This window comes from Stegodyphus dumicola, chromosome 11, assembly GCF_044657685.1.
Source record: "Stegodyphus dumicola isolate Sdum_Otavi_A_Nest chromosome 11, ASM4465768v1".
In the NCBI taxonomy this organism is placed as follows: Eukaryota; Metazoa; Arthropoda; class Arachnida; order Araneae; family Eresidae; genus Stegodyphus; species Stegodyphus dumicola.
In genome coordinates, this window is record NC_140778.1 from 120,414,567 (window position 1) to 120,427,113 (window position 12,547).

General features: G+C 32.3%; 1 protein-coding gene across 1 annotated transcript in view; it reads right to left on the reverse strand.

Annotated features, from left to right (window-relative positions):
• Positions 1-12,547, reverse strand: part of LOC118206096 (uncharacterized) — a 70,152-nt gene that overhangs the window by 18,349 nt on the left and 39,256 nt on the right. Inside the window, exons 9-15 of the mRNA XM_085826351.1 lie at positions 10,049-10,150; positions 9,810-9,911; positions 7,407-7,508; positions 5,295-5,396; positions 4,221-4,322; positions 4,025-4,126; positions 452-521 (exon numbers count right to left, since the gene is read on the reverse strand). Of these exons, the coding sequence (XP_085682477.1) occupies positions 452-521; positions 4,025-4,126; positions 4,221-4,322; positions 5,295-5,396; positions 7,407-7,508; positions 9,810-9,911; positions 10,049-10,150 (682 nt within the window). The remainder of the gene's footprint in view (positions 1-451; positions 522-4,024; positions 4,127-4,220; positions 4,323-5,294; positions 5,397-7,406; positions 7,509-9,809; positions 9,912-10,048; positions 10,151-12,547) is intronic.

Consider the following 12,547-nt stretch of genomic DNA (forward strand, 5'->3'; position numbering starts at 1 on the left):
AATAATTAAAAAGTCTTATGTGATACAAACGCTATAGGTTTCAGTGTTAAAGTAAACCAGATCGTCCCTACTCTTTCTTGCCGACATGTCGGTGACGCGCGCCCCGCCCACTGGGTTAGTCTATCTCTTATAAGGTCCATGATATAGTGCTCCCATGCCGCAAAGACACTACAAATTTACAAACATCGAGGCCTTCCCCGGAATTAGAGCCCGTACCTTCGATAAGGAGTGAAAGTCACTAAACACTATCCCGTCTGGGAGGTAGTTTTAACAATCAGCATTTCTTATTTCATTCGGATTACTCAAGCCTTCTCTAACGAGCTAGTGAAAAGAGCTGAATTGAAATTAGTTTTATTGCCAAGGAAAATTTATCTTTAATGTATTTGTAAGACATCTTATTTCTAAGCGTAATGAAAATTAGGAATTCACATAATGTATATCAATTTCTTACTCGCAGGCAACTCCTTTTCCCAAAACTTTCACACAAGTTCCGTGCATACATGGATAACTATCACATGCGTCTGAAAACATAAAGAAAAGTACGAATCAAATCGTATTAGAAAATAAAGTAATATTTTTATTTACTACAAATAAAATAATAAAGTAATATTTTTATGTTCTGAAAATAAAATATTAAAGTAATACTACAAATAAAATAATAAAGTAATATTTTTATGTACTACAAATAAAATAATAAAGTAATATTTTTGTGCACTACAAATAAAATAATAAAGTAATATTTTTATGTACTGAAAATAAAATAATAAAGTAATACTACAAATAAAATAATAAAGTAATATTTTTATGTACTAAAAATAAAATAATAAAGTAATATTTTTGTGCACTACAAATAAAATAATAAAGTAATATTTTTATGTACTGAAAATAAAATAATAAATTAATACTACAAATAAAATAATAAAGTAATATTTTTGTGTACTACAAATAAAATAATAAAGTAATGTTTTTGTGTACTACAAATAAAATAATAAAGTAATATTTTATGTACTGCAAATAAAATAATAAAGTAATACTTTTATGCACATAAATTTATTTTTATGTTATGTAAGCATATAAGAGTAACATTTTTAGAAGTATAAGAACTTTATGCACTTCCGTGTATTCTGATGTTGAGCAGATTTAAAAGATAAAATTGCGAAATGAAAATTCTGCCATAACGAATTTACATAATGTTGAAACTACTTAAGTATTTTTAAAATTAAGCAAAAAAGCAACCTTAATACAAAGCTGGTTTTGAATAAAATTCTGTTGATTTTGATGGTAATCAGATATTGATTCCTCTTCTTTAAGAAAAAAATATGTTCGCAAAATTGAGAGAAAATACAATCATATTTATCTGGAAATCAAAAGGCGCAACAAAGGGAAAATATAATGCTACCGTCGAGAGAAAAAGAATGAAGTGTGAAAAAATTTAAATGTTAGAATTTTGAAAGATTTGGGAAGAATTATGCTGTAATTAATTTATTTAATTAAAGAAGATAATCTTTTCAAGTTACTAAAGTAAAGCTTTAGAAGTATCAAATAAAAGTTGTGATTAAATAGTTGATTAATTAGCTATCGAAGCTTTTTTCCTTTTCGAACATAAATATCGTTTGCTTCGGCTCGAAATTTTAATGAGCTTTATCTCCCATTATATACACCGAACAAAAGGATAATATACTCTGTAATTATCCAAAGAAATAAAATTATACCTTAGCTTTTTTTATCTCTCACTTCTATCCTCCGCAACAGTTCTATTTTCGTTTTCACTTTTCTCCATCAGCTGCTTTTCGTACAAATTTGGTTGTTGGGAAATGATTGAAATTACCTTATGTGAGTTTACGTCCTTACTTCATACCTTCTTCCAACGTACTGAAACCCAAAAGTCTCACAGAAGGACAGATGCAATAACAGATGCACATCTGCTGGTGAACTCTTCAACCGTTTGAGACGATATAAAATCTTTTACTTCGATTGTGATGTATGTAGATCGCAAATTCGTCCATTATAATCTTCTGTCAAAATAATAGCCAAATACTTTGAAAACACTAGAATTCTTTATCTTCCAAACCACTATTCATTTCTGTTAATAAGCTCTTTGGATATTTTTATGCCTATGAAATGATCACAAAATATAAACATGATGTTAAGTGAACATTTAAAAAATCCATTTGAGTCTAGCCATAAAAAGGACAAGATTTGTTGAAGAAACAGTGAAATCAAAAAGCAGCATTGGATTATCCTCCGTACAGTTTGGATACACTTGTAATTCTCAACCCGTAAATTATTATCTAGTTGAGAGTGCACAGCTCCCAGCTGCACAGAAAAAGGCTGTCTTCAGATGATGAAGAGGAAACGCCAAAACATGAAAACGACTGATATGAGACAATATATTACGCCTTTTTGAGAATCGTCCAATTAACGCTATGAAGATATAACCCACTAAAACGAAGAAAAATGGATAAACGTTTCGTAGAACCATCTGACTGTGATTTAAACATATACCGCCGGAACTATTGCACATTCGTGTAAATTTGCCGACTCCTTGATAATTAAGCAATGTGAAAGAATCAATTTTAAATGTTTTCTATCAGCCTTTGTATGCTGGTGAACAATTGCTAAGGACAGATGACAATAGCAGCGATAGCAACCATAAAATTTAAGGCATAGATGAACTTTCAATTTTCCGTATGTGCCCCCGACGTCAGTTAGATGATTTTATGTGTGGCCGTATTATTGGTAACATTTTAAGAAGGGCGAAAAATAATAGACATTGCTAGGAAGTTCGACGTCAGCCACAGTTATGTTTCAAGGCTTTGGAGAACATTTCAAACAAATGGAATGCGTAGCAAACGTCACGAGAGAGGTCTTGTTTGCAGTACGGCCCCTGCAGTACATAGGTGCTTAGTGCTATCGAAAAGGAACTGATGCAGCACAGCTACTGAGACTTCAAATCAGTTACTTGCCACTACTGACAAACGAAACTCACGAAAAACTGTAGACTATAGGTCCGCCGTCCTGTTGTGCGCATTCCATTGTCTAGGAAGCAACGTTACGCTCGTTTGCAGTAATATCGCCAGCAATGTAATTGGACTCGATAGAACTGGGCTTGTGTACTATTCTCTGATGAGCGAAGGTTCAGTCTGTTTTCGGATTATAGATGCCAGCTGATTTAGAGTGAGTAATGCTTATCGTTTAGAAAAAAGAGTGGTAATGCTTATCGTTTATAGAAAATATCCAGGAGAGAACCAGTATCCAAAATGCAGTGTCATGCTGCCACTATGATCAACGGCCGCACTTCTCTACATGTGACTGCAGTTGGGACTATGACTGGCAAACGATACATTAATGATATTCTATTGCCTCATGTTCACGCGTTCCGTGGTGCTGTCGGTGATAAATTTGTTTTCATGGACGACAACGCAACATGTCATCGAACAGTCGCTGTCCAGGAGTGTCTAAAGCGCGAGGATACTCAACTCGTATGGCCAGCACGTTCTCCAGATGTTAATCCTACTGAAAATGTTTGGGGTGCTTTGGAGAGGAGTTTTGCCGGTTGACAATGCCTCTAATAAACAAGGATATCCTTATCCGTGCACTGACAGATGAAAGGAATAACTTTTTCCCAATAGTTTTCGGGTAATGCTGCGCAAATAATCACATGACGTGTGGAAAATTACATCGCCCTCCATGGTGACTATATCCCGAATTAAAATCTTACTTCAAAATGTTTGCGGAGGGTAAATGCAGTTTTTTTCCCTTTTACGTATTCAGCACAACATGACCATTTTGTCCGTTGAACAATTTTCGAAGCATTCTAGATTTCAGAGCACAATAAATATTTTTTTTTGCTGTGTTCTAGTACTCGAGCATTCTTTTATTTCATTTGGGGTCCAAACGCGTTTACATTTTAATGCGCTATACAGCCGAATATGATCCGTCCTTGGCAATTGTCCACCAGTGTATTACAGCATGGTATTATTTTTTTTTCATTTATTACGAAATAACAAAACAGCATGTTTACCTTCACACTTTCCTTTCGCTTCTATGAAGCCGTCTTCACAGCTGCATTGTTTACGACCTTTCCAGTCGAAGAGACATGTTGAATTTGGTCCACAGCTGCATTCTGAAAAGGCAAAAGATTTAAATGTTTTTAACCTGAAACCATTAGATATTACACTTTGCATTTCATATCAGAAGGACTAGTTCTAAAACCTTACCTTCGCATATTCCGTTTAGTTCTGCAAAGCCTTCGTCGCACATGCACTCTTTACCTTTAAATGGAACAAACTGGCACTTCGAATGCGGTCCACAATTGCATTCTATTGTAATAACAAAAACTATGAACTTCGATTCTTACTAAATGTAAATGTTCGGAAAAATTTCAAGAAATAAATATTTAGAACTGCAGGCTATATGATATAGGTTATACTATTACAGGATATCATCTATCCTGACTACTATCATACTATTACAGGATATCATAACTTTTAAATGATATCGCGATACATCTAATTTCAAGCAAAAATATTTTCTAAAAACTTAAACTAATTAAAATATTTGCGCTTTATTTATAATTTTTCAGGTCTGTAATATGTAATATACGATATCATTTAAAAAGTATCAGAACAGAAAAATTCTAAAATATTCCACCTGAACACGATTCTACATATCAAATCAGCCATCTTTCGTCTATCTATATACAAAATTAATAACAATAAAATTAATAATCATTATAAAGATTTTGTGAATTGTACCCAAAATTTGGAAATCCACCTCAACAATAACGCCGAATTAATGCTAATTGAAACAATCCGCAGATCGTCTTTTTATTGTGATAACTTATGATGTCATTGACCGATATTTACTGCCTCATTTTTTCATTCATCTTTCATTTTTCTAGGAGACAAACAACAAGTTCCATTGTTTGATCAACAATAAGTCTTCATATCCCATAACTATAAACATGCCTTTCTCGTTATTCATACAATTTTTTGTTTATTTTCAGCAACAGAATGCACTGGCAGGGTTAGCGACTCTAATTATGGACATCCTTTTATTACGAATATTATTTACAAAAAAATTCGGAGAAAAGATTAGGCGAATTTCCTTTAAACAGAAGAGTTTCTAATAACGCCTGGCTTGCATTCATGTTAAACATCGATAAAAACACAAAATGGGAATTCATTCTGAAAATTCAGATTTAAAACTAAACCCTATTGTACTATTAATTTTCCAATATCTTATTTACTTAGACTGGTTAAATTTATTTATAAAATTACAGCTGTTCTTACCTCTACATTTTTCCTTATAGACAACAAAACCGTCTGGGCAGACGCATTCTTTGTTACCATAATAATCGAAGAAGCAGGTTGAATTCCATCCACAATTACATTCTGCAAATATGTAAGAGCTGAAATCAGGACAATGTTCAATAAACAGTTTTGGGATTATTCTAAAACAAATCTTAATTACCTGATTGCAACCTTTCTAAAATTAGCACTACTTTAAAACAAAAAAAGCTTATTTTTCATAGTATGAGTGTTAATTTTGTATATCTGAATTTTCCTATATAAAGCACAAATGCATTTTCACATTTACTTTCTCCAAGATCTCAGCTAAATCTATGCATATAGCATGATTTTCGCGTCATCCTTGTCACTCATTTTATGCAAACCACATTGACTTTGTTTCACTTCCTTACAAAGTAATGGATTTTGTTTTATCTTCTCATCCCATTGGATTTACTCAAGAAATTATTTTTCACTTATTTACTCCAGAAAAATAGCATTTGCTATTCCGTTTACATTTAAAAATTAGTGTTCAAAATGCAAAAAACTGTTGCTATCTTGATTGCGCTTTATATGCATCAGCCTATCACCTACCGTATTTGACGGCATATAAGACGCACCCTTATTTAGACGGCCACACACAAGGGAAAAAAGTTTCAATAGCGTCGTTTCTTTTAGTTCTCACGTTTCGTAAAAGCCAAATAAACATTTATTGAATGCAGTTACCTTCACGTATAAGACTGTGTCGTTCACGTATAAGACGCAGGTAACTGTTTTGAGACCAAATTTAGGAAAACGAAAGTGCGTCTTATAGCCGTCAAATACGGTATTTCCTGCTCTCTACAGTACTTTCTGCTTATTTAGCAAGATCATTACTTGTAAATATTGTGTATATTGTCTTCCAGTTAATGAGAAAAATTCGTAATTTTATGTATTATATCTTGTTTCCAGCACTCACTTAGGCATGTCTGTCCCTGCATCGCTATATATGAAGTGACCAACTGAAGATAGCCGGTATACAGCTTGCACCTTTGGAAGTTAAACGCGGGTACAACGGCTAACGGAACGGAACGGCTTTGTATATCTGAGAACATGTACAGAAACCAAAAACTTTATTATTGCTATGTAAGTATGGTTGATTATATTAAATACCAATACAAGATCAATACAAAGTATAATTTAAATCTAATGAAAGTTAAAATAACATATTGTTTATGGAAGGAAAGCTAACAAAAGAAACCAAATCATCTGAGTATCAAACTGTTCATCAAATAATTATTCAAAAATGAAGAAAGTGCTATAAAAAGTATTATAATTGTCCGTTTTCCGACTAATCTTATGTTCAGGAAGTTTATTAAACTTCTTATAGGTCACTCTTTTTTTTAAATCTAAAAAATTATTACATAGTTTAATTTCTAAGCCATATTTATTAGAAAACAAATACTTGCTCTAGCGCCGCTCTGTCATTTCCGCAAAATTTTAAGGAATAAACTTGTCTGATTGCCAGTCATTGCCTATTCATTTGGATCCTATTAGTCCTATTCATTTGGATAGTTTAAAGTGTTTGATAACATTGACCTACTGTAGTGATTGAACGCATCACTTTTAAAGAGTTAGAAATCTGTCTAAAATTATATTTAAAGTATACTATAGTTTACTTCTGATCAGAGAAACCCAACCTCTATTACTCAAACAAACTTTGTTCAAAATGAGACATTATACCGAGCAATTTAAAGATACCTTAAACCTGCTTACAATATAACATGAACTAGTCTGTCTTAAATGATGACGTTTCATGAATGTCTTTTATAGAGAATATTCTAATCTTACAATCAAAAATTTATGTCTTACAAATTACACGCACGTGACATGAATTTGCTACGAACTTTTGGAACCAAAGTATTTGTCATCTTTGATATATAATGAGATTTAAAATTCGATAATGTGTGGAAGAAATGCGATTCATAAGTTAAAAATACAGTCGAAATCAAAAGGCATAGAATTGCTTGGAAAGGTTAATTCCGCTACATTTTCAGAGGAAGTGAAAACCACCAGACTCGGCCAGATAGTTATACAAATAACGTTTATTTGTTAAACATTATAACACATTTTTACCTTTGCATGCTCCTTTAAACTTCATGAAGCCATCTTCGCATGTACATCGTTTTTCGCCGTCTTTACCAAAGTAACAAATTGAATGAGGTCCGCAACTACATTCTATAAATGATAAATGATAGCCATTCATACCAGAAGTTATACATCCCAAGATGAAATATTATCATGATCAGAGAAATAATTTAAGAACACTTTGCAAAGAAAAAAGATAAATTTTCATATTGCTCAAGTATGATAAATACACATTTTTTATCTCCAAAATCATTAAAGATTTATTTATTTATGTAGACATCTGGATTGTATTTTGTGTGTATTGACATAAATATAGAATACAAATAACATTTTTTATATGCATTTATAGAATACAAATAACATTTTTATATACATATATAGAATACAAATAACATTTACGTGTAATGTAACAAGAATAAGAAACTTTTTTTCCATGATGTAAAAAATGAAAACTGATTTATTTGTGCACAGTCTGGCAGGAATTGTGCTCCCTATAAGGAATTTTATCTTTAACCCCTCTTATCCATTTTATAAAATTCAATTTTTAAAGAGTTCTGGAATATCTTTAAACAGTACCTTTCTGGCTTATTTTTATCTCTTGTCTACAAGTATTTTTTCATTAATCTAGCCGATGTAATAGGCCTCATTCGAAATAAAAGTTTTAAATCACTGTCAGAAATGGGCATTCAGTAGCCCATTGATGAGTTCCAGATCCATGAAAAAGATTTTTAATGAATCCATTATATTCTTTGTAAAAATCATTCTCCGGGGGTAATTTCTACTATAATGAATGAGTGATTTACAAGATTATTTTTTATTTCTTTCAATTTGTTTGCTGTTACAATGAGTTTCAATAGTTGTACTGAGAATTATGGGCGCTGTATTATTCTCAGAACACATCTGCGATAACCTGAAGCATGTATCAATTTATTAGCTGTTAATGAGGAATATCAGACGTGAATCCTTTTAAGCATCCATAGGATAAGAGTAAAGAAATATAATGTAAAATTCTAAAGAAATAATTAGTAGCAAAACATGAAAACCTTTTATAGTTAAGACACAATAACCTTTTATAGGTATAAAATAATTATGTTTATGATGCCATGTTTGACCCTTTTCAAAGAAAAACAAATTATTCTTTAAAAGTTCAATATATATTCAGTTAAGATGAAATTATTTCAGATATAAAATAGTTTCTCATTTAAATATTCTAGAGTCCTTCTGTCTACAGTACATGATTGCCTTGTCGCCCACCTGTAACCGCGCAAAGGCATTTCAAGCGATCCTATTTGCACACTTTGTGATTCTGGAGAAGAAATAGAGAGGAACCATCTGCCTCGATGTGGTACTCTTCGTGATCTTACAAAGGAGTCGAGATACTTTGAGACAAAAGCGCTTCTGAAGTCTTTTTGTTCTTAGTTCTACTGTTTTTAACCTCTGTTTGTAAGATATTAGTTCTTTGTAACTTGTTCCCTAGTAATTGGAAATAATATATATATATTCTAGCGCTATCGAACACAAAACACTAGATCACTAGGAAAAAATATGTGTAATACTAAGTTTTTATTTTAATTATTTAATTACGCTGTTTTTTTTTTTTAGTTGTTTGTAAATTACGAATTAAACTTTTGAAACCTTGACTTCAAATATGCAGTTATTATAATTCCTGGTAAAAATGCTTTTCTCTGTACATTTTCATCAGAAATTGAAAAATGGGTATGAACGGGGTTAAGTTTCTTTTTATTGTGAGGCTTTTAACAGAAAAAATGCAAGGTCGTTTAAAATAATTTCTTTGAGCTTTTATATGTTGGCGACATTCAACGTAATATAAAATAGGGGCATAATATATACTTAATCCCCACTCATATTTGGACTCAGCACTTCATAGATACGAAGACCTTGGTGGCTTTATAGTCAAAGAAGTTTGCTGTCTTAAATCGATAACAGAATTTACTCATTTCAAGGTCGTAGGGTGGGAAAACATTGGTACGTACTGCTTAAAATAAATACTCCTGACAGGTAAGTAGATGGTACTCTAAAATTTTACTATAGGTTGTACGTCCGGGGTTGTACAGGGATAGTCCTACTATCCCCATTTTGAGGGAGAACAGCACAGGAAGGGACCGGTCCGGGGGTATCCGGCCTTTCTTACCCTACCACCAATAACGCAAGACGAGTTTCTGCTCATCGTGTATTTTAAGTGCGCCCTTGTCGCATAGACAATATACACTAACAAACGTCCATGACTTCTCCCGGATTCTCCCGGGATTCGTTCCCGGACTCATAGATACGGTAGTCAGCGTCAATAAACACTATACCATCCGGGACCCAAATACGAGTGACAAAAGGGCCACGGGCATTTTAAACTTCAGGAAATGAACTGATTTTAACCTTTGCACTCCCCTGCACTTTCTTTAAATCCATCGGCGCATCTACACTCCTTTCTTCCATACACATCAAAACGACATATTCCATTTGGTCCACAACTGCAATCTATAAATTCAGAAAAAATAGCATTCAGGTAAAGTGAGATTATGAGATATGCCAATTTGTTTAACTAAACATTCGTCAAAATTATATTGTAGAGCATTAATATTATAATTCAGTAAAATATTGAAAATCATACGTACCTATGCAGTTTCCCTCAAAATCTGAAAATCCCTCAATGCACATGCAGTGCTTGATTCCATTAGTATTGAAGGAGCATGTTCCGTGAAAACCACAGTCGCATTCTATAAATCACAAAATAAATTCATAATTCTATACTTTTCAATATCTTCTTTATATTCTATAAAATGCAATCTTGAACTGAATTTGTTAGAACATGAATTATTGCAAAACCTCATTAAATTTGAGAATCTAGTTTTGAATAACACAAGACTATATTTCGAGTACCGAGGGGGGAACGGGTCCGAAGGTCCCCAAACCTTTTCCCGTATCATCAACCTCTCGAGACGACTTTTGCCTCGTCTCATATTTCGATGCCGCACGGACACTGTGCTTTCACAAAATTCCATATATTCTCCGGGATTCCAACTCGCGCTCTTTGGTACCGCAGTGGACATCCCTAACGACTATATCGTCTGAATAGCCCTTAAAATATGTGTTCGATGTAATAAGGCTTGTTGTGTTGTTAGCTGTTAGCTTATTTAATTGATATTTAATTTTTGTAATTGACTAATTTTTATTTAAAGTGTTTTAGTTTTAAGTTTTGATCTGAGTTGCAATTGTTTTACTCAGATTTGAGAATTTGTTATAAGTAATCTTTATTAACGTTTAATAAGAAGCTTATATTTAATTTCTGTTTGAAAAATTAAAATTGGCTTGGCTTTATTCTGATAATTTAAATGTTTGCTAAATTAGTTGTTTGTTATTTGGCATGACCTTTAAGTTTTTAATTTAAAATTTTGATTTTATATTGCACTTAACGGTGTATAAAAATACTTGTTTTGTTGATTTTAATTGTGTTTTAATTTCTCGATCCTTCCTGTGCAATCGAATCTTTGTTTTCTGGTTCTGATGGTATTTTTCGACAATTTGTAACTCACTAAATATTTTATGTAATAAAGAGAATTTGGTACTAAGAAATTTCCGACAATATTTTTTTTAACTTTACGATTTTAAAATACATGATAATATTTTATATATTTTTCCCGTTTATATTATACCTATTCATATCTTTAACAACAGTTTTTAAATAATATGAGATTTTTAATCGCTTTTTTCGGTTTCAAATTATATATACTACGGCGCTTATCGGTTTTGAAAGCAATTTCTTAGGGCTAATATAAACGGGAAAAATATATAAAATATTATCATGTATTTTAAAATCGTAAAGTCAAAAAAATATTGTCGGATATTTCTTAGTACCAAATTCTCTTTATTACATAAAATTTTTAGTGAGTTACAAATTGTCGAAAAATACCATCAGAACCAGAAAACAAAGATTCGATTTCACAGGAAGGATCGAGAAATTAAAACGCAATTAAAATCAACAAAACAAATATTTTTATACACCGTTAAGTGCAATATAAAATCAAAATTTTAAATTAAAAACTTAAAGGTCATGCCAAACAACAAACAACTAATTTAGCAAACATTTAATTTTTATCACTGTGAACTGTGCAAAAGCCATAAGGCTGATGACAGACTGGTAAAGAAGATAATGGTAACGGGACATTGATGATAATTTTGCTAAGACGCAATGTGATAGAACAACAAGCGTTACCTCGTGTTTTTCGGAACCCGAAATAACACCAGAACCATCATCATAGTTACATGATTTGGCTTGGTTTAAATTTGGTGGCTGGCAAAGCACAACAGGGCTATGTGCCTAAGGAAGGCATGCGTTCATGGAGGGCATTCTAAGGGAAGCACGGCTTGCATATAAGTCACTTTTGGGAAAAATAATAAAAACGCCCATACAGCCAGCCCGTTCGCCTGCAATCGAATCCAGGTCAGAACTATCAGTGAATAGCGATTTTACCGTTCGACCTCTGGTGGATCAATAGATATATGTTAGTGTAACCGACTAGACACTTATCATCATTAATCATGTACTAGTTAATAGGATATTAGCAACATCAGCAAAACGTGCTTTAGCTCTCTGATTCTACCTTAGAGAGTGTAAAATCAGTGAGTACAGACCCGTCACCTGAAGTTATAAATACTTCAACTTCCAAGCTGATTGTTGGCGAGTTTCTTGTAATTACACCAGAAGGCCCATAACCATTGGAATCAGATTATTGTCTCTAATTTTATATCCATTTCGTAAATACAAGAAATGCTATTATAAAATCAACTCGCGAAACAGATGTAAAGTTTCCGCTATCATTTTAAATTTTGTAAATTCAAGTCGAAGTATTAGTAAAAGTTTATTAGATTTCATGTTTGTTGCAATCACCAATGGAGTAAACCAAAAACCAATTGTTCATTGGTTTCTGGTTTATTCCACTGGATAGTTAGTTTATTCCATTAAAGTTAAATAAAGGGGCAAAACTTCATCTGGCAGTCTATGCAAAAATTAAATGTAGTGTTTAGATTAAGTTAAATTAGGCTCTGTAAGTTTTATTAAATAAATTCATTTTAGAGGTTTTATATAAATTACGTAGTCCAGTGTTTTATCATAA